The sequence below is a fragment of the Rhinatrema bivittatum genome, chromosome 9, assembly GCF_901001135.1.
Source record: "Rhinatrema bivittatum chromosome 9, aRhiBiv1.1, whole genome shotgun sequence".
Taxonomy (NCBI): Eukaryota; Metazoa; Chordata; class Amphibia; order Gymnophiona; family Rhinatrematidae; genus Rhinatrema; species Rhinatrema bivittatum.
In genome coordinates, this window is record NC_042623.1 from 32,440,899 (window position 1) to 32,462,763 (window position 21,865).

The window sequence follows — 21,865 nt, forward strand, 5'->3', positions numbered from 1 at the left end:
ATCAGTGTTTGCCGATTCCATCCATGGACAAACTGATTATACTTGAACATTATCATTATCAACCAACCACTCATGCTTCCAACAGTTCCCCAGAATTTCAACAGATGGAAAGTAATCCATCTAACACATCAGAATGGGGGTGTGATTTTGGTTGGATAGGTTAATTGCTGAAGTACAAAAAAAGATTTATAAGATAGGGGAATAAAATGCTTAAAGGCTTCCAGCTGAGATGTGCTTCTGCTGCAGTTAATTACCTGTTTCTCAGGGCAGTTACAAGGTGATGTTTGATTCATCTGCAAAAATAACACACTTGATTGTTCCTTCCTCCAGAGATCATTGAATATTAAATAGGAGCATTCCAAACAGCTGCCCTTTGTGGGAGCCGTAGTCACCATATTCTAACTGGATTATGTGCCATTATGGCCTACTGGTGCCTCTCCTTCTAGTTGTTCCTTGCTCATGATATCCATAAACCGCATCTTCCTTTATTTGAAAATCTGCCTTTCATGTGCTACCATAGCAAAAAAACAAAAAACCATAAGGTTTGCCCTATTGGGTCAGACTGAGGGTCCATCAAGCCCAGTATCCTGTTTCTAACAGTGGCCAAGCCAGGGCACAAGTAGCTGGCAGGATACCAAGACATAGATAGATTCCAAACTGCTTAACCCAAGAATAAGCAATGGTTTTCTGCAACTCTACCTTAATAATGGTTATTAGACTTTTCCACCAAGAACCTGTCCAAATCTTTTTTAAACACAGCTACACTAATAACTTTCACCACATCCTCTAGCCCCAAATTCCAGAGCTTAATTATACATGGAGTAAAATAATATTTTCTCATATTAGTTTAAAATGTATTACCTAGTAACTTCATTGTGGGTCCACTGGCCTTTGTACTTTTCAAAAGAGTAAATTGATTATGGTGTACTCCTTCCATCCACTCATTTTATAGACCTCCATCACATCTCCCCCTCAGCCATGTCTCCTACAAGCTGAAAAGTCCCACTCTCTTTCTTTCATCATGGAGGACTTGGTCCATCCCCTTTATCATTTTGGTCACCCTTCTAAATACCTTTTCTAATTCTGCTATCTCCTCCTTGAGACATGATGACCAGAACTGACCACAATACTCCAGCTGAGGACACACCATGGGAGCAAGAGAGGTAGGATGATGGTCTCTGCTTTATTTTCATTCTTTTCTTAATAATTCTTTGCTTTCTTGGCTGCTGCTGGATACGGAGCAGAATATTTCACTGCATTTTCAACACTGGCACCTAGATCCTTTTTCCTAAGTGGTGACTCCTAAGGTAGACCCTTGCTTTATGTAACAAGAACATATTGCTACATTATGTAACAGGACATTGGGGGGGGAGAGAAAGGCAAGTACTGCACCATATCAATTACATAGTAGCACAGCGTAGTGATAAGGATTGAAAGGCCATCAGCAAAAGACTAGATAAGTTCTTGAGTATACTCAATGTTCAAATCTCATTTGTAATATTTACAGATTGCTCTCACCCCACCTTTTAAACTTCTTTAATAATATGTTCAACCACCCTCAGTGAAATGCAGTGATGCTAGCATGTGTTTTATCAATCATGGCTAAAGCTGCTTTGCGATTGCTTGATCCTGCATTGGATGCTGACACATAACACTAACATAGCCCACAATGCACCAACTCACAATACCTGATCCTTCCCAACTAACTATATAACTAGATGTAGCACTCCCAGCCTTGTATGCAAATCTATCTCATGAATATCCTGAAATGGAGAAATTACCTGATAATTTCATTTTCCTTAGTGTAGACAGATGGACTCAGGACTAGTGGGTTATGCGCCCCTACCAGCATATGAAGTCAGGTTTCAAAGCTGACGTTATCCTATACAAACCCCTGCAGTGACCTCCAGTATTCTCTTCTAAAAGCATGGTAGACATACTAGTGCAAAAAGCTTGATTTAAAAATACTCAATCATAAACACTGAGCCTCAGTAAGAATATAGGGGCCCTGATGTAGGGACTGGATGAAGGCTTACCTGTAATCTCTTGGATTTGATAGCCACTCCATGGGCAAAGCCTCGGCACTGTTCTTGGGCAGCTGAGGGCGGGATGCTGAGTACATCTGTCTACACTAAGGAAAACAAAATTATCAGGTAACTTCTCCATTTGCTAGCATGTAGCCAGATAGACTCAGGCCCAAAGGGATGTACAAAAGCTACTGCCAAGTGGGACGGGAGGCTGCCCACAGTCCAGGCGATAGCACCTAGAAGGGTGAAGGAGGACCAAGTCACCACTTGGCCGATATCGACAAGGGACAGCAGTTTAACTTCTGCCCATGAGACTGCCTGAGCCCTGGTGAAATGAGCTTTAACTTGAGAAAGTAATGGCTTTCTTGCCTCCACACAGGCTCCCATGACCACTTCCCTTAATCCAGCTCGCGATGGTAGCCCGCAAAGCTGGTTCACCCTGCTTCCTTCCACCATGAAGGACAAACAGGCGGTCCATCATTCAGACCAGTTCTGAAACTTCCAAAATACCACACCAAAAAAGTCTGCCATCCAAATGACGGAGGAGGCGATATTCCTCCGTGTCCTTGTTTATCTAGGGATGGCAACGAAACTGATTCAAATGAAACTCCGAGATTACCTTTGGCAAGAAGGATGGAACGGTCCGAAGCTGCAAGATAGCGCCAATCAGGTTGACCACATGGTGTTCCTAAAGCAAGGCATAGCCCACAGGGGGCTGCTCAGTCCGCTCAGAGGTCCAATTCCCCTTACCTCCACAGGAGTGGTAATGACATTGGGACGGTGCGCTGAGCACAGAGACCAGAGGAAACCTACCGGAAATGCCTCCAATTGTCTCTGGATCTGTACATTTTTATTTATTTATTTTTTTAAACTTACCTGGATTCAGCGCTTACTGGCTGAGTACAGAGATGGTCTCCGGCTGTGGGGTGAGAGGGCTTTGGCCATCACCACCATGCTCGGCCTCCTGCACCCACTGCTTTTCAGCTACTTGAACAGCAAAGTCCACATCGGGAACCAGCAACCGGACCAATACACACCTCTGAGGGATCTCGGAAATCACCTTAGAATTCTCAACTGGGGAGGGACCTTTAGGTAACACCGCAGGAGAGTGGGGCTTAAATTGTCTTCAATTTAGAATGTAGAATTTCTCCTTCCAAAAAGTACAGCAATCCCTGAATGGAGATGTACATCCACCATCTGCTGGCGACAGAGAAATACTGGAAGGCTGAGGTCACTGCAGGGGTATGTATAGGGCGATGTCAGCTTTGAAATCTGACTCCATCTCCATCTGCTGGCAGGGGAACATAACCCATTGGTCCTGAGTCCATCTGGCCTGTTTTGTGGCTCTCAAGGACTGGAGTTGGCCACCCTTGGTATATACCTTAGGACATGTATAACAAAACAAGCCTGCTGTGACCACATGAGCACAGAGCTGAGCACTGGAGCCAAACATGCCAAGCCTACCTGAATGTAAACCGTTTTATTGAGAAATAAATCTGTTGTCCACCATACAGAATATAAAACTGTTTACACATTTATGCCTCCCACTTCTCCACCCCCTGCCCCCATAAAAAAAAAAAAAAAAATGAGACAAGGCCAGGGGGTGTTTAGAGGAAGGAAGGCTATATGTACAGAAGAGGGAGCCTGTCTGCATTAAACAAAGGGAAAAAAAAAAACCAGGAGGGTAGGCTGGTAAAATAAGCCATGCCTTAACACACCATGGCCCAGGGACCTGGGGATCTCCAACTGGTTTTTATTGGTTCATTCATCTCCCTAGCAAGAGCACCCAGTCATCCCTGCCTTGTAAATGTCATGCCAAAGTATGAATACCTGAACTCCAGGGGGGAACCATGATAGTAGAGGCAGAGGGACTGCATGGCATCTTACATATAACCCTGCAGGTAAATTTTACTGCAGGTAAAATTATAGTGTTATTTAAAAAAAAACTACATAAAGCAAGAGTTTGAGCTCTTGCAAGGGCTGAACACAGTGTCTGCTTACTAATGGATATAGTGATTGAGGAAAGTGATTTCCGGTGTAGAAAGATAGATGGTCAGATTTCCAAACCTCTACTGGAGGCACACGTAACCAAATCTTGAGTTTCAGAATAGCCATAAGAAATATGCGTGATATCTGCATACACTGGAGATCTAGTGTATGCAAATCTAGTTCATGCATATTCATTGAAAACTTGACTAGCTAGGTGTGCCTCCCAAAGTTTGGTAAGCTCTGTATTATAGATGAATGCCTAAGACTGGTGACAGCACAGCCAGTTGGCTTTTAAGGATAGCCACAATGAACAAGCATGAGATAAATCTGCATATATTGTATATGCAAATTTATCTAATGATTATTTAGTGTGGATTTTCTGAAAACCCAACTGGCTGTAGGGTCACAGGACAGGCACATGTAGTTACTAAAGCTCATCTAGAGGTCAAACTTTAGGAAACTGTCAGAAGTTCATTTGCACTTGTCCCAAAATAGGCTTATTCCAAGCACGTGCATTCATATCCCTCAGCGCCCCAGCGCACTTTACAGCTTTACCTCAGGATCATACACACGGTGAGCCCCAACGTGGATAGTCAAGCCACCAATTCTGGCACCTAACCTGTCTGACAGCTTCTAAAGGGAAGCGTGAAGAAACAAAGCTCTTAGTAGTAGTTATAGTTTGGGTAAACTGAGGGAAAGGAGACAAACTGACTCGCCCAATCATGCAGACTTACAACAAAAGCAGAACTTAAACTCAAGGTCTCACCGTTCAAGTATCTGAAGCCCTTACCAAGCCTTGCCTTCAGCATCCCCATTTTGCTCTGCTGTGCTTGGGTTAAACTGAAATCTTTGAGTAGCCCATATGGCCTTAGGCTGACTAAGGCTAGCGTTTTATTTTACTTAAATATCCCCCACCCTATCACCCTGATTGAAAAGATCACTGAACAGGGGAAGGTTGATAAAAATGATAAAATATGGGGGAGATATTTGAAGAATATGGAGACTGAGGGCTCATCCATAAAACTGTTCTATACATACCCTTTGGTTTTTACGTTATTTCATGGAGGATGTGTTGCTGTATCTATGCACACAGACTAAAGGTTGTTTAGTTAAATAAAAAGTTAAAAAAATTCCCCCTACTCTCACTTGTATATTTTGCTATTACACACAATAGCTTAGGAGTAAATATGCTTGTGACAACAAAACTGATGTCATGAGCAGAATGCACAGGTTTGACTGAAGGATGTTTTCAAGCTGAACTCAATGGCTCACAAATGTGCCAAGCTGCTCCAGGGTAGCTGATGACAGCAGTTGGTTTCCAGGCCATAACAAATTCAACATGTGCGCTCTTTCTGTGAAGGCCAAAGAGGCTTATTTGATTATGTTTCCCTCCTTACCACTATATGGCTGTGCACTTACAGAAAGAGAACCTTTCAAGGAACATGGACAGGGAGCATGAAACATTGGCCTAATGCGGTACAGTGAGCACATGAACTTGGAAATGCAGCGCAGTCCTATCTGCCAGCAGGGGCTCTCATTCACACAGCAGGTTTTTACCGATGAGCAGGACAGGCTAGCGTTTTCAGAAAAGGGACTGCCCCATAGCCTAGCCCAACCTTCTAAAGCCTTCGGGATGCTTTGAACAAGCAGCCCTGGAGCCAGATTTGACATTATGCTCACTGCTTTTGAAAGTCAATGGAAGACAACTGATTTAACAGTTCATACTCTTGTTTTTCAGAACCTCTTTTACAAGTGTTAGAAACAAACTCCAGACCAGTTAATGTAAAATCCTGATCCATATGTACACCTGGCTCTCTCTCTTCCTTGCAACCAAAGGAGGATAGTGCTAGTACTTTCATAACCCAGAGAAAGCCAGTGGGTTACAGTAAAAATGGGTGTGATGCAAGGTGCAGAAGCCCTGGCTCAGAAAGCCTTAGAGAGGCAGCTTGGCACTAAGTGGCAGTAAGCCCCAGTTGGAGGAGCTGGGTATTAATCCAGAAGTCGCCAGTATCATGGCTTTCACTCAGAGTCACTACCATAACTTTGCCTTCCTCTGCATTACCATACCAAGATGGTTGTAACATTTTTAGCACACACAGATGGACCTGAACTTCTGATCTCTAGTCAACCTAACCAACTATGCAACTCACTTAGGGAGGATAGAGAGATATTGTAATGTGTTTCTTATAACAATATTTGTTGTGCAAAGGGAGAATGGCTACCAGAATCTTTACTGCTCAAAGGTGGCCATGCAGAGAAATGTGCCTCCACCCTTACTGTGACCCTGAATCTGACTACTCCCATTCTTCTCATCTTCATTTTTGTAGGCAAAGGTACTTCAATGAATCATAATTTAAAAAAAAAAAAATCCATTTAAGAACCCACCAGTGTCTGGAAGGCTGGCCTTAGTTCCTGGCAACGGTTGGCATACACACAACCGGAAAGCCCACCCTTTGAAGAGGTGTTCAGGATTTAGTTTGCTCCCTCACTCCATTTCCTTGTAAAAGAAGGAAATTCCAACAGAGTAGCCCCTGGCATTGTAACCCTGGCTTGTGCATATCAGGGTCCCTCCTGCCCATGAGGAAAGTGACTGGTTGTCTTCCAGATAGGGAGGAACTGCCTGCACAGCACCGAGCCGTCCAAAATTAGAGAGGTCCATATTATTATGCCAACAGCTGCAGGCAGCAAGCTCACCTCCTTATGCCATGACAAACCCCATACTGTAATTAAAAGCCATAATACTGTGTGATTTACTACAGTGCAAACTGAGGACCCCCCCCCCCCCCCACCAGAAAACAAAGCATTATATCCTTCACAGGGAAGCATGTAAATCATATGAGCCAGACTAGCACTCTAGGCTTTAGGAAAAAGAAAAACATGCTTGTGGCTAGATTACACAAGGGCCTACTGCAGCTGCCTTTGGGAGCAGCAGAGTTTGTGCAAGGGCTCGAGCGAGGGTTAATCATCCCCACAGCTCTGAAACCTCCTTGTCAAATTGCTCCTCTAGCAAATCCAGCACAATGCACAAACTTCTATCAGGTCACTAAACTCTATATAAGACTCAGCTATAGCCTGGTGGCATTTATCATTCTCCTACTTTACCTAAAATTAAAAAAAAAACAAAAAAACAAAGTTATTAAAGGGACTAATGTTGGCTATGAGCTAAAGTGTAAGAATGTTCATTCTCCTTGTTACACTCAATCCTCCCCCCCCACACACAACATATATATATATATATATATATATACAAAAATAAACAGACGTGTGATACAAAACCCAAGAAGTGTAGATCTAAAAATAATTCCACGATGGTATCATGGCTGCATGATTTGTTTGTGAAACGCCGCCAGCTCCTGGGCCCCCGTGTGCAGGGAGAAAATGGAATGGGATCCACCCCCCCCCTACCCACCCACAGCGTTGGGAAGAGCAGTCTTGGGAGCAGTCTGGTGTTACGAACAGAAGCTGTAAAAAATAAATAAAGTGTTCCAAAGCAAGTGACGCCTCAGAACTCATCGTGCCGCACCAAGGCCTCGCCAAAGTCCGTGGCCTGGCTACCCACAAACAGATCGTACTTGTCCACTATCTCCTCTCGTGTCAGTTTGCCATCCTTTAAAAAAAAAAAAGAAAGAGCAAAGATAAGAAAAGATCAAGCCAGGACCCAAGAATCATCACAGCTCACGTAACAGCCCGTCAGCCAGAGGCTGAGGCACAAGGTCTAATTCACTCCCATGCACATCAGATAAACTTTCTTGCCTCCTTAATCTCCTGCAAATCTATTTCTATTTAACATCCTTCAAAGATCTCTCTTCCCCACTCCTTTTTAGATGGGACCCATCAATAATCACAATCTGATTTTAAGTAGAAGGTTGTCGCTGCCCGTTGACATTTGCACACTTATGTCTTCAGGGAGCTCATCCAGAACTTCACCACCCTTTTCTGTGAAAGCAAACAGCTGGCCCATCTGCTGCGATTCCTAATTTTTTGTTTCATGAAACCACTTAGTTCTTCCTACTTGAGTCAAACTGGAACCAGACTTGGGATCTGGCACCATTTGTGACTATCAGAGGATTTTTTCAAATATTTTTATCTCCCCTCCCAACTCACTGACCCCAGTCACTGCAGCGACAGTTCTCAGCTGTGGGCTATGCACCACAGTCCCTGAACTTGGCCAGCAGGTGGTGCTGTTTACAATGGCTCCCTCTTCCCCATGGGCTGTAAGCGCTGCCTCTGCAGCAATCCCAGTCCACCTGGAGAACAGAAGACTTGAGCCAGGACCTTCTGCATGGTAGCGCAGAGCACTGCAGTTAACAGGGCAGCTTTTACTTTTATTTTCTATTGACATTATGTTTCAATGATTTCTCAGGATGCTATTACGCTTTACAAGTTTCTGGCTAAATCACCTGCCACACATGCACTGCTCGGTTCCCCTTTTACCCTCCACTCAGTGTCTCCCAGATCCATAGTGTGATTAATAAGGTGTTAGCTAATATTAATGAGCCACTCTGACCAAAAGCCCTACCTTGTTCTGGTCAGACTCATAGACAAGGTGGCGGGCTTCAGCCTCAGCATGATCGTAGTCAGAGGGCAGGATCCAGTCCTTGGTCTCTTCCTTATCCATTTTTCCATCATGATTCTTGTCTCGAAACTCGACAAACTGCTCTCGTTCTGTCTTCACCCACTCAGGCTCCTCTGCATCACCATCATGGCTATACATGTCGCCTACAAAACCCCATTATCAGTAATTATCACTCTTATCCCCTCAGATTCACAACATGCTGTATGCACCAACATAGGGAGAACAACTCTCAAAGATCTAGGCTCCTAACCCCAGACCCCTGGGGTGGAAATTTGTCCCACGAAGTTGCACAGTGCGGCTATGTTTAGCTGCTTTTCAATTAGGGGAGCCAAGCTCGTATAACTGAAGTTTCAATTATCTGCGTGTAATTTCTCCCTTGGAATCCCAGCTGCAGGGTCAAAGTCCATGGACCTTCTTGAGAAGCTTCCTTTTGAACATTGGCTAAAGGCAATGCAGGTCCAAAGGCCCCAGGAGACTATACCGCTATGCAGCTTATTGATATTTTCTCTCAGTATCTACTACCATTGGTACCCACCAATCTCAAATGCCCCATCATACCGTATACAGTGCATACACCCAGTATACAAAACATTTAACGAAATGCAACACTGCTCAGCATTTTTTTGGGTAATCTTTGCCGCATCTTATCTTTCCTTTGATACATGCAAGGCTGGAATAACTACCATTAAACACAATCATTTCATCATTGTGAATTTCAAGAACATTTGAGTTAGTGTTTTACCTTCCTGGACCAGTAAAGGCAGGGACAGTGATTATGCTGATAAAAAAGCTAGGACCTGCTCACCAATGTATTCTTCTAAGTCTATGACTCCATCTCCATTCTTGTCAATATCTTCCATAGTTTCCTGGAGAGAAAAAAAAACAGTAGACAGGATTACAAATTAAATTTGGCAGCCCCTTCAAGAGAGAGTCATAATCACTGTTTAATAATTACATCTAATATCTGTATTTAGGGCTGAAGACGGTCGTTGCAATGACCTGAGCTGAATAATCTGGGAGGGGGGTATAAAATTGAAGGCTCATGGCACCAGATCCTAGACTGGGTTCCAGTTGAGCTGAACACTCATAGCAATAGGTTTCCAAGCCATAAAAAAAAAAAAAAAAAAAAAAAAGGAACGATGTAGGTCCTACAAATCTAATCACTCGTCACCTTTCCAGTTTCTCACGCCAACAAATCATTCCTCCCCCTCTGTCACCCCCATCCCTCTCCGCATACCATCTTGCCTTCCCTTGCCAAGTGCAACAGACTGTCATCCCTCTACCTGTTCTTCCTCCTCCCCTCTGAATAACCAACGGTATTTTCCTTGGATAGCAGGATGAATTAGCCAAACTGTCTGGGACGTCTGGGCGGCCAGGAGGTGAAGCTTCTCCAAGAACATATAGTTTTAGACTGTGCGCGCCTGCATATGGTTTCCCGCACGGCTCCCATCTTGCTTCAGTCTGTATCAAAGCTTGCATGGAATCAGAAGCAGAGACTGTCCGGGGAGACGGGCGGGTTCAGAATGGCTTAATTCATCCTACTATCTACGGAAAAGGAAAATTAGTTTCTTACCTGATAATTTTCGTTCCTGTAGTACCACGGATCAGTCCAGACACCTGGGTTGTGACTCCGCACCAGCAGATGGAGACAGAGCAAGACCTGTCGGGCACCCCTACATATAGTAAGGCGCCACCCACAGCCCCTCAGTCTTACGTAATGTCAAAGCAAAATTGAAAGAACCAAACTAACTATACCGCCCTAAACCAGGGCCGATTCAAGAAACCCCCAGCTGGATCAGAACTCCCAGAACCAGAGGACAAACAAATTACAATCAAAGTCAACCTTTAAGTCCAAACGAGCGGGCTCTCCTTTACTTCAGAAAAACAACACAGACTACTCGGGCGGGCTCCTGGACTGATCCGTGGTACTACAGGAACGAAAATTATCAGGTAAGAAACTAATTTTCCTTTCCCTGTACGTACCCGGACCAGTCCAGACACCTGGGATGTACCAGAGCCAAATTACTGAGGGTGGGAACCAGAGAGTCCCGCTTGAAGTACTCTCTCTCCGAAACCCCCCGAATCTAGGCCCTGAACATCCAGCCGGTAGTGTCTAGCAAAAGTATGCAATGACTTCCAAGACGCCGCTCTGCATATTTCCTGAGGCGACACTTGCGAAGATTCCGCCCACGAGGCGGCATGGGATCGCGTCGAGTGAGCCCGAAGGCCCACAGGAACTGTCTTCCCTTTCAGTATGTATGCCGAAGCAATGGCCTCCTTGAGCCAGCGTGCAATCGTGGTCCGGGAAGCTGCACCACCTCGCTTTGGGCCCGACCATAAAACAAAAAGGTGGTCCAAGACACGGAAAGGGTTCGTTACTTCCAGATAATGGAGCAGAACCCTGCGGACATCAAGTTTCCTCAAATCCTTAGCTTCAGGAACAGAACACTCCCCTTCCGGAAAAGAGGGAAGCTCAATCGACTGGTTCAGATGAAACGCCGATACCACCTTCGGTAGAAAGGAGGGAACCGTCCTTAGGGAAACACTGGAATCCGAGATGCGTAGGAATGGCTCCCTACAAGATAGCGCCTGTAATTCCGAGACTCGTCTCGCCGACACGATTGCAATGAGGAAAACCGCCTTAAGAGTACGATCTTTTAGCGTTGACCGCTTTATGGGCTCAAAAGGCGACGCGCACAGAGTGGAAAATACCCAATTGAGATTCCAGGACGGAAAAGGATGACGTAACGGGGGATGCAAATGCTTAGCTCCCTGAAGAAAACGCGCAACATCCTGATGATGTGCCAGAGACATGCCTTGCACCTTCCCCCTGAGGCACCCAAGTGCCGCTACCTGGACCCTAAGGGTACTACAAGATAGACCTTTCGCAAGCCCCGCCTGAAGAAAAGCGAGGACATCAGACACGGATGGTAACACGGGATTCACCTCCCGAGTTCTACACCAGTCCTCAAACAACACCCAAACTCGAACGTAGGCGAAGGACGTAGAACGCTTCCTAGAACTCAGCAAGGTGGCTACCACCGCATCCGAATACCCCTTATTCTTCAAACATTTCCTCTCAAAAGCCATGCCGTGAGACAGAAGTGATCCGCATCCTCCAAACAGACGGGTCCTTGATGGAGGAGCGCTACAGCCCCGCGAAACCGGAGGGGGCTCCCTTGCCAACTGCAGGAGGTCCGCGAACCAAGGCCGCCGTGGCCACTCCGGCGCCACCATGATCACATCAGACGGATGCATCTCTATCCGAAGGACCTTGCCTATCAGGGGCCAAGGAGGGAACACATACAGGAGCACGTCTGTGGGCCAATGGAGTACAAGCGCATCTACTCCTTCGGCCCCTCGCTCTCTCCGTCGGCTGAAGAACCGTGGAGCCCTGGCGTTCTGAGCGGTGGCCATCAGGTCCATGTGTGGCGTTCCCCACCTTTTGCAGATGAGGTGATAAGCGACCTCCGCCAGTTCCCACTCTCCCGGATCCAGCCGATGGCGACTGAGAAAGTCCGCTTGGAGATTGTCTACTCCGGCGATGTGGGACGTCGCGATGTTGCTGAGATTCCGTTCCGCCCAGTGCATTAACTGCTGCGTCTGCTCCGCGACAGACCGGCTCCTCGTACCTCCTTGGCGATTGATGTACGCCACTGTGGTTGCATTGTCCGACAACACTCTGACCGCTTTCCCTCGGATCAACGGGAGGAAAGAATGCAGCGCCAATGTGACCGCCCTGGTCTCCACGCAATTGATGGACCACTGTGACTGAGCCCTGGACCACTGTCCCTGCACAGAGCATCCCATGCAGACCGCCCCCCAGCCGGATAAGCTGGCGTCCGTGGTGACTACTGTCCAGTTGGGCATGATCAGGGACACTCCGCGTGTCAGATTGTCGGGCCTAAGCCACCACTGCAGACTGGACCTCACCTGATCCGTGAGCGGGAGGTGAAACTCTTCCAACACCGGCCACCATCGGGAGAGCAATGCGGATTGCATTGGACATAGATGAGCGAAAGCCCAGGGAACCAAAGCGAGCGTTGACGCCATCGAACCCAACACTATGAGATAATCGCATACCTGAGGACACCGTAGGGACAATAAATGTCGCACTTGACTCTGAAGCTTGCACACACACTCCTTGGACAGAAACACCCTGCCTCGCTTCGTGTCGAACAGCGCTCCCAGATACTCCAAGGCCTGGGTGGGAACCAACCGACTCTTGGCGAGATTGACCACCCATCCGAGGGAGCGCAAGAGCTGCAGGACTCTGTCGACCGCGACTTTCGGATTTGGCCTGGATGAGCCAATCGTCCAAGTAGGGGTGTACCAGAAACCCCTCCCTCCGGAGCTCGGCTGCCACCACCCACCATTACCTTCGTGAACGTGCGCGGAGCGGTGGCAAGGCCGAAGGGGAGAGCCCTGAACTGATAGTGTCTGCCCAGGATGCAAAACCGAAGAAACAGTTGATGATACGGCTGAATGCCGATGTGAAGGTACGCTTCCGTGAGGTCCAATGATGCCAAGAATTCGCCCGGTCGGATCGAGGCTATCACCAACTGAATCGTCTCCATTTTGAAGCGTGGAATGCGAAGACACCTGTTGACCCCTTTCAGGTCTAGGATGGGTCTGAATGTGCCCTCCTTCTTTGGCACGATGAAGTAAATGGAGTACCGGCCCCGGTGTTGCCCCGGGGGCCTGGGCACTATCGCGCCCAGGTCTTCTAGCCGCCGAAGCGTATCCCTGACCGCTACTCGCTTGCTTGGCCCCTTGCAATGGGAAACAAGAAATTTGTCTGCCGGAATCCGTGCAAAATCTAAAGCGTAACCTTGACTTATCACGCTGAGGACCCACTGGTCCGTAGTTATTCTGGTCCATTCCCTGTAAAAACACGCCAACCTGGCTCCTACATTTGGCACGACCGATGGAGCCAGCCGCGGGGAATGGACCCTCCGCGTTTCATTGAGATGCTTTTGGACCCGTTCCCGACGAGGGACCGCCTTGTCTCCCAAACTTTCTCCCTCGAAAGGACTGGGACCATGACGGCGATCTCGAGGAACCATATCTGTAAGAGGCCCCTGACGATCTCTGCGGCCGCGACTTTCTGGGCCCTCGAAAACGGGACCTATTGGAGAAAGATGTTCGAGTCTGGTGCCTGTCCTCCAGTAGCTTGAAAGCCTTGTTTTCTCCGAGCAATTGCATCAAGTCGTCCAGCTGTTTACCGAACAACAACTTCCCCTTAAATGGGAGCGAGCCAAGATGAGCCTTCGACGATCCATCTGCCGCCCAATTGCGGAGCCAAAGGAGACGGCGCGCGGAAACCGCCGAGACCATGGCCCTGGCCGAAGTCCGCAGGAGGTCATGCATAGCATCCGCGCTGTACGCGATCACCGCCTCCAGGTGGTCCGCCTGTGCAGACTCCTCTCCCGAGAGACCTGCATTGGCCTGAAGCACCTGAGCCCAGCGCAAGCTGGCCCGCAAAGCAAAGTTACTACAAATAGCCGCGCGGACCCCCAGAGCCGAAGCCTCAAACACCTTTTTAAGATGGACCTCCAGTTTTCGATCCTGAATATCCTTGAGAGCCGTGGCTCCTGTGACCGGTATCGTGGACCGTTTCGTGACCGCCGACACCGCTGCGTCCACTCTGGGAAAACGAAGGAGTTCCAGCATGTCATCCGGCAATGGATACAGCTTATCCATAGCCTTACTCACCTTCAGGCCCAATTCTGGTGTATCCCATTCCCAGAAGAGAATATCAGACGCCGAGAAGTGGAACGGGAAAGCCACCGCCGGCCCCGTAAGGCCCAACAGCACCGGGTCCATCTTGGAATCTGTTCGAGATCCCACCGGAGCGTCCACCCCCACTTCCCGAAGGATAGCCAGGATAAGCGGCGCCAGTTCCTCCTTCCGGAACAAGCGCACCACTTTGGGGTCGTCACCTTCCACCGCTGGCGTTCCCTTGCTGGTCCCAGGGTGTACCGCATCCTCTTCGGTGGGACCTCCGGGGCCCCTACGTCCGGATCCGCATCCACCGATGAGGCCGAATCGGAGTCGGTATCCTGGGGAATCCCCCGTAAAGGACGGCGCCGCAGGTCTCCGAAGACCCTCCCCCGCTTTCCTCTTCCGGGGTTCTGATCGACCGTCCGAACCCCCTTTAGCCGACGACCTTCCCCTTTTCCTTTTGGATCTTTTATACTTCAAAATCTTCTGGAGAAGCACTGCAAAATCGGAGGAAAAGGAGGCCTCCGAATCCGAGGAGGCCTCCTCTAGGCTCTGGTCCGTCGGCGAAGCAGCCCCCCCCCCCCCCCCCCCCGGGGGCCCGCTGCTGTGGAGAAAGCGCGGGAGGCAAGCAGGCATCTCCCGCGGCCTTCCCTCACAGTATCTAAAATGGCCGCCGTTCCCGCGCTAAGCGGAAACGGCTCAGCCCTGCCTTCCTCGTCGGGTGCGGCGGCAATCGCGCCGGCCGAGACCGGCCCCCCTGACCGACCTTGGACGGCCCCTCGCCGCCCGACACACAACTCGTGCAAACACCCTTGCGCAACACCCGCACGCGCGGCACGAAGCCCCCCTCAGCATGCGCCGCACTGCCCCGGCACATTGAAGAGAAAAGACAAGTAAGTTCAGCAGCCCTGCCCGGCGAACGGCGAAAAAAGGGCAGACAGCGAGGACGGCGAGCCGGCGAAAACAAAAGTAACATTTTTTTTTTTTTACTTGCCGCTGACCCTGGTCCTGATCCTTCTGCTCCAGCGGGGATGAGTGAACCGGGCTCCCCGGTGTCACCCCCGACGCTGCTGCCAGAGACAGGCCGGGTCCTCAACCCTCAGCAGCGGCCTCAACCAGGGGGGGGATGGTCCCCTCAGAACCTTGCAACCCCCCTGGGAGGCTCTCAGGACTAGGGAGAACTTTCTCTTCTTTATTGCTGTTTTCTTTTCTTTTTTTTAAACCAACAAATCCCTGACTAGCTAACCCAACTAACCAGGGACCATCAGAGACTGTGGGTGAACCTGCCCCATCTGTTGGAGACAGAGTAAGACTGAGGGGCTGTGGGTGGCGCCTTACTATATATGTAGGGGTGCCCGACAGGTCTTGCTCTGTCTCCAACTGCTGGTGCGGAGTCACAACCCAGGTGTCTGGACTGATCCAGGTACGTACAGGGAATACTGTTTTTTTCTACGCAGAAGTTAGTTTGTGACTTTTGCCAAGGGCTCCTGCAAGTGGGTTCCAGACTGCCTGTGCCGAGACACCAATGACAAGTCCGAAGAGACTCGCGAGGAGTGTGAAGACCCTGTGGATCCATATTTGGAATCCGGATCAACATCCGAGCAGACTGGTTCAATGACCGGATCAGAGGCTTCCTGTCGTCCTTCCAGCGAGAGGGGCAGCTGCGGAGATCTGTCAATAGTATGAGTGTGTGGAACTCCCATGCTCAGTGGGCCATTTAAGCATCGAGGCAGATAGTGATGAACCCTGCTTCGAGCCCCTCACTGGTGACATGCTGTGCGTCGATGTGTCGACCACCGAAGCCTTTGTGCTTGGATGAGGAAGCATGTGCTGGTGGCCTATCTGATGGGGTGCATACGGGTGCCGGAGCCAACCGGCGCTGGTGCCCTCTGAGGCAGAGGCAGCGCATCTCCCAATGCTCTATGCACTGGTGTGGCATGGGTGGGGCTTCGGCTGGACCCCAGGGTCACCTGAAGGACCCACCAAGGCAGCCCTTTTAGGTTTAGATGATGGATGGTCCCGGCTAGGTCTGGGAGATGACTGGGCCAATTCAGTGATGAGGGCGTAAAACCCCCAATGCTGCCTCTGAGCTGTGTGTTCTTTGCGGCCCATTGGCTTCGGCCCTGGGAGACATGCGGCTGCAGTCCCTGCATGCCATTAGATTGTGGTCCGGACTGAGGCAAAGGTAACATTGGAGGTGGTCATCGGTCAGAGACATGATTTTGCCGCACTGGCAAACAAAGCCAGGTGGCTGCGGCATTTTTCAGCTTTTTAGTCTTTTGGGTTTTTTTTAGGAGGAGAAGCGCTCCGCATGCGACCTGCAGCACGGAAGAAAAGACTGCAGCAAGATGGGAGCCACGTGGGAAACCACACGCAGGCGCACACAGTCTAAAACAGTGTTCTTGGAGAAGCTCCGCCACCTGGCCACTCAGAGGACATCCCAGACAGCAGGGCTAATTCATCCCTGCTTATCTACGGGAAAAACCATTACTTCAAGTCACCCCTTCCCCACCAAGTCTACCTGCCCAACTACTTCTGTCTTTAACCATGCCTTCTTCCTGCTGCCTAACCCACTACACATTCCAGCCCCTCCCTAGCAAAAAACTCCATATGTGGCACAATCACACATTTCAGCATTTAAAGCAGAAAGGGTTAATGGTGCACTCTGCATATACGCTCCCTTCACTACCACCAACTACAAGTTTGCCCTAGTGAGGCCGAAATTTCTTTATGTTTGTGGCAGAGCACGGATATTTGCTTTGCAGAGTATGAAGATAGTGCTAGACTGACCCTCAGGTCTTGTCTCTACAAAACCTACCAGGACCACAATATCCTTCATGTATTCAAACTCCTCTGGGTGTAGGAAAGCTGTAAATTCTTCCTTTGTAGCAATCTGGTCCCCGTCCTTGTCAGCCATTTTGAACCTCCGCTCATCTCTCATCATCATCTGCTTATAGTTAAAGCCATCATCAGGGTCAGGGTCATCTGTGCGGGACAAAAAACAAAAAAAGATTAATGGTTACATACACCACCACAATGGAAGAAAACCCATTTAAAAACACTGCCGCCCCCCCCCCCCCTTCAAGAAGCTCTCATTCCCTGAACAAAGGGAGCCTGCATGAACTATGCTGGCAGCATCCCATGTGTCCTAGTCCTGTCTTTGTAATACAACTCCACAAACTTTAGAAAGTGGAGTCCTCCCCTTTTGGCAGAATCTTCCTGCATGGAAACCAAGATGTCACCAGGTAAGAACCACTTGGTCCGCCTGTACCTGTCGGCTATGCTGTCAGAGAATCTATTTGATCACTGGCCCATTAAGGCCACACTGTCACCCCACTCATGCTTGAATTCTGCCGCTTTGTTGGAAGCCTGTTCCAGGTATCCACCATGCTCTCAGGGAAAATATATTTCCTTGCATTCCCTTTCAAGCTCCCTCCTGTCATCTTCATATGACAACCTCTTGCCTTTATACCTTTTAATGCTATGGAAAAAGCTTCTTTCTGGTATCTTACTGAGGCCTTCACTGAATCTGTATCATATCTCCCTTTTCCCTCACTTCTTTTAGAGAGTACATCTTAAGCTCCTTAGTTTCTCCAGGTAAGGCATGAATTTTGGTGGATCTATTGAACTGCCTCAGCCTCATCGATGCCCTTTTGTACACATAGTTTCCAGAATTGGACAAAATACACAAAGTGGGGTCCCACCAGAGATCTGGAAGCAACAGTGACAAGATGAGACCAGTTGCATATAGTGAAGGGAAACTTTTATTAAAAACAAATGCAAGTATAAGTTGTAGATGTTGTACTCCGGCACATGAATCAATGAAATTTGGCATCTTTTTTCATAATTAAGAATTAAGTTAATCATTTTTTGTTTCGATATTTAGAATAAGGCATGACGAAATGGTTAAATGAATGCCACGTATACAGCTATGATTGATTGGCAGGTTAGCTTTATATTTTTCATTCATTAGGGGAAGTGGGTAAAATACATATTTAAGAGTTCTAACATTTATCACTAAATTAGTAAGTAGTTTACTTAATACGGCATGCTTTATTATAAGTGCTGCCGCAGTGTAATTAACATACTGATTTTGGACATGTAGAGTTGTAACTCTTGCAATACTAAAATTATTTTTGCCCATGTGGATTTTAATGTTCTTAATATGCGATATGTTCTTTCCAATTAAGTAATACAGGAACAATACACTGAGTTAACATCGATATATGCTGTCCTTGCACGGGACAACTGAATAGAAATAATTTTTGGATATATAAGTTCAATTATTCATGATAAACATTGTTTACCTCTCTTCTGAGTAAGTAATGCCATGTACCAGATATTGCATGAAAGATACATTTTTTTTTTTAAATCTAATAGTTTTTTGATTAAAGTAGTAATGTGATGAACTACTTACTTTGAAGTACCCACTTTCCATTTTTTAGACAGTTCTAATGAAGGGGCCAATGCAATAATTGTGCGCTGAACAGTCAGCACCTGCTTTCCTAACATGTCCCCAGGCGCCCCTCCTGGGGGCGCCATGCAATAAGAACATGCCATACTGGGTCAGACCAAGGGTCCATCAAGCCCAGCATCCTGTTTCCAACAGAGGCCAAACCAGGCCACAAGAACCTGGCAAGTACTCAAACACCAAGAAGATCCCATGTTACTGATGCAATTAATAGCCTAAGTAAACTTGATTAATAGCAGTTAGTGGACTTCTCCTCTAAGAACTTATCCAAACCTTTTTTGAAACCAGCTACACTAACTGCACTAACCACATCCTCAGGCAACGAATTCCAGAGCTTAATTTTGCGTGGAGTGAAAAATAATTTTTTCCCCGATTAGTCTTAAATGTGCTACTTGCTAACTTCATGGAATGCTCCCTTGTCCTTCAATTATCCGAAAGTGTAAATAACCGATTCACATCTACTTGTTCAAGACCTCTTATGTTCTTAAAGACCTGTATCATATCCCCATCAGCTGTCTCTTCTCCAAGCTAAACAGCCCTAACCTATTCAGTCTTTCCTCATAGGGGAACTGTTCTATCCCCGGTGCATACATGACAGCAATGAGCATGCTGTTGTCCCCCCCAGGGAAGAACAGCTTTGATTTTTGATAACTGTGGAGCTGGAAATCCTACCATATCCCTCAACAGACAAAACTCTAGGAGCCAATTTTTTATTTCTGTAATATATAGCAGCACATCGTCCGGGTACAGCGATATCTTGTGTCTCCTGCCGTTAATCCCGAACTCTACGATCTCTGTATCCGACCAAATAACCTGTGCCAACACCTCCAAGGACAGGCTAAACAATGGGGATAAAGAGCACCCCTGCCTCATAAAAAATGCATCTGATATTCATTAGTGAGAAGCTGGCCATGGGATGCAAGTACAATGCCCTGATCTAGCCCACAAACTCCAGGTCCATGTTAAGTTTACTTAGCAACTCAAACAGAAAAGACCAGTACACTTTGTTAAAGGCCTTCTCGACATCCAGGGACAACAATAGGCCCTGGACCTTACTCCTACTAGCCATAGAGATAATATGAAAGGCCCTTCTAGTATCTGCCCGAGAAAGGTGCCCTTTTACAAATCCCGTCTGGACCTCTTGTACAAGCTGAGAGATAATCCCCTCCAGCCGCAGCACCTTATTTGAGTAATGAGATTGGTCTGTACGAACCTGGGTTCTTCCTCCTCCCAACCCGTCTTGTGAATTAGTACTATGGTGGCATCTGTCATTTTATTCTGGCAGGACAGATCCTACTGCAAATATTTGAACAAGCTTGCTAGGGGAAGGGCAAGATCCATAAAAAAAAAGGACTTATTAAAATCAAGCAGGAATCCATCTGGACCCGGACTCTTGCCCTTTGGAAGAAGCATGACCACCCTGTCCATCTCTTCTAGTGTAACTGGCACCCTTATGCACTTGCTGCTGCTCTGATATCCCAGGCAGTGTCACTTTACCTAAGTAATCTAGGATCTCCTCTTGCGTATACAGCTCCCTGCCTGCATATAGATCCGCACAGTAAGAGCAAAGTGTCAATTACTTTTAGGTTGCTAGACAGGCCCCCATTTGCAGCTCTAACTAACTTTGGTAATGAGCATGCCCCTTGCCTTGTTAGAACCCTCTGATTTTAGATCAGTGCTTCAAGCTCTGTTATTTGCTAATCTTGACTATTGTAACGCTTTAATGCTTGGTCTACCTCAGCCTACGATAAGACCTTTACAGGTTTTTCAAAATGCCGCAGCTCGGATCCTGACAGGAAAAAAGAAGTTTGAGCACACTACGCCAACCTTGATAGAATTACATTGGTTGCCTGTGCATTTTAGAATACATTATAAGGCAGCATGTATAATACATACTATAATTTATGGTGAAAGAACAGAGTGGCTTAATGCCGCTCGTCAATTGCATGTACCACAAAGAAGCCTTAGATCTGCTAACAAAGGTCTTATCAAGTCCTTCTATTAAATCTGCACACCTTAGTCAAATACGAGAGGGGGCACTATCTAATCGCAGGATCAAAGCTGTGGAATTCATTACCATCCCAATTAAGAATGCAACAGGAAAAAAATAAATTTAAAGCAGAGCTTAAAACTTGGCTATTCCATGCGGCTTACAGTGGAAATGAGAAATAAATATGCATGTAACTGTACAATCACAGGTAGCTTTGTGTTTTTATCCTTAAATACTGGAAGTATGTTTTATGCTTTTAGTATTTATTGGTTTAATATTTATGGCTTCTGATATTTTTAGTATGTCTTTATATCTTTTAAATTTTATCTTTTGTTATTTTAATTGTTTGTAATTTCTTTTATTGTATTTTATTATGTTAACCGCTGTGAAGGCTATGCTGAGACAACGGTATATAAGCAATAATAAAGCTTAAACCTTTTTCCTCAACAAGTTAGACAACAGCTTTCCCGCCTTGTTCCCATGTTCATAGAATTTCTGGAATGTAAAGTGCATGGATTTCTCAATCTGATCCGTCTGAAGCAGTTCCAGATCTCACCTCCTATCCATAAATTGTCTCCATACTCTTCTAGAACACCCCTGCTTGTGAAGCTGATCCAACTGTTCAATGACTTCTCCCTGGCCTCCCACATTTTTTTTTTTAGAGTAACTTATTATCCTGCCTTGAAGGACAGTCTTCATAAACCTCCCATAGGATTACTGGATAACTTTCGGCATTTGTGTGTATTTCCTCAAAACCCTCCCACCCCAAAACAGATCTGTTAAGCTACCATGAACGATTCCCCGGTAGTGTCTGCATGATATCCATCGCGATAGGGCTATGGGTCTGACTCCCAGCACCCTACTTAGCAAACTTTTGGCACACAGAAAAAAAGTTTATCCGACTAACAGGCCAATGCAATACCATGCGCTGCAGCTAGCACACGCCTTAACATGCGACTGAACGCATGTTTTGGATGGGCGTCCATTACCCCTGATGCAATATGGGGATTAGTGCGTCTAAACCACCGCGTAGCTAATAGTGCTCATCACATGTAGATTCCACTTCGATGAGGCTGTTAGCTAATACC

At 47.1% G+C, this 21,865-nt stretch overlaps 1 protein-coding gene across 4 annotated transcripts in view; it reads right to left on the reverse strand.

Moving 5' to 3' along the window:
• Positions 1-3,491: 3,491 nt before the first annotated feature.
• Positions 3,492-21,865, reverse strand: part of CALU (calumenin) — a 72,739-nt gene continuing 54,365 nt past the window's right edge. For all 4 annotated transcript variants that reach the window (XM_029615338.1, XM_029615336.1, XM_029615337.1 and 1 more), the window contains 4 exons: positions 17,135-17,301; positions 9,398-9,458; positions 8,536-8,735; positions 3,492-7,623 (listed from right to left, as the gene is read on the reverse strand). In XM_029615338.1, coding sequence (XP_029471198.1) covers positions 7,519-7,623; positions 8,536-8,735; positions 9,398-9,458; positions 17,135-17,301 — 533 coding nt within the window. In that variant the 3' untranslated portion in view covers positions 3,492-7,518. The remainder of the gene's footprint in view (positions 7,624-8,535; positions 8,736-9,397; positions 9,459-17,134; positions 17,302-21,865) is intronic.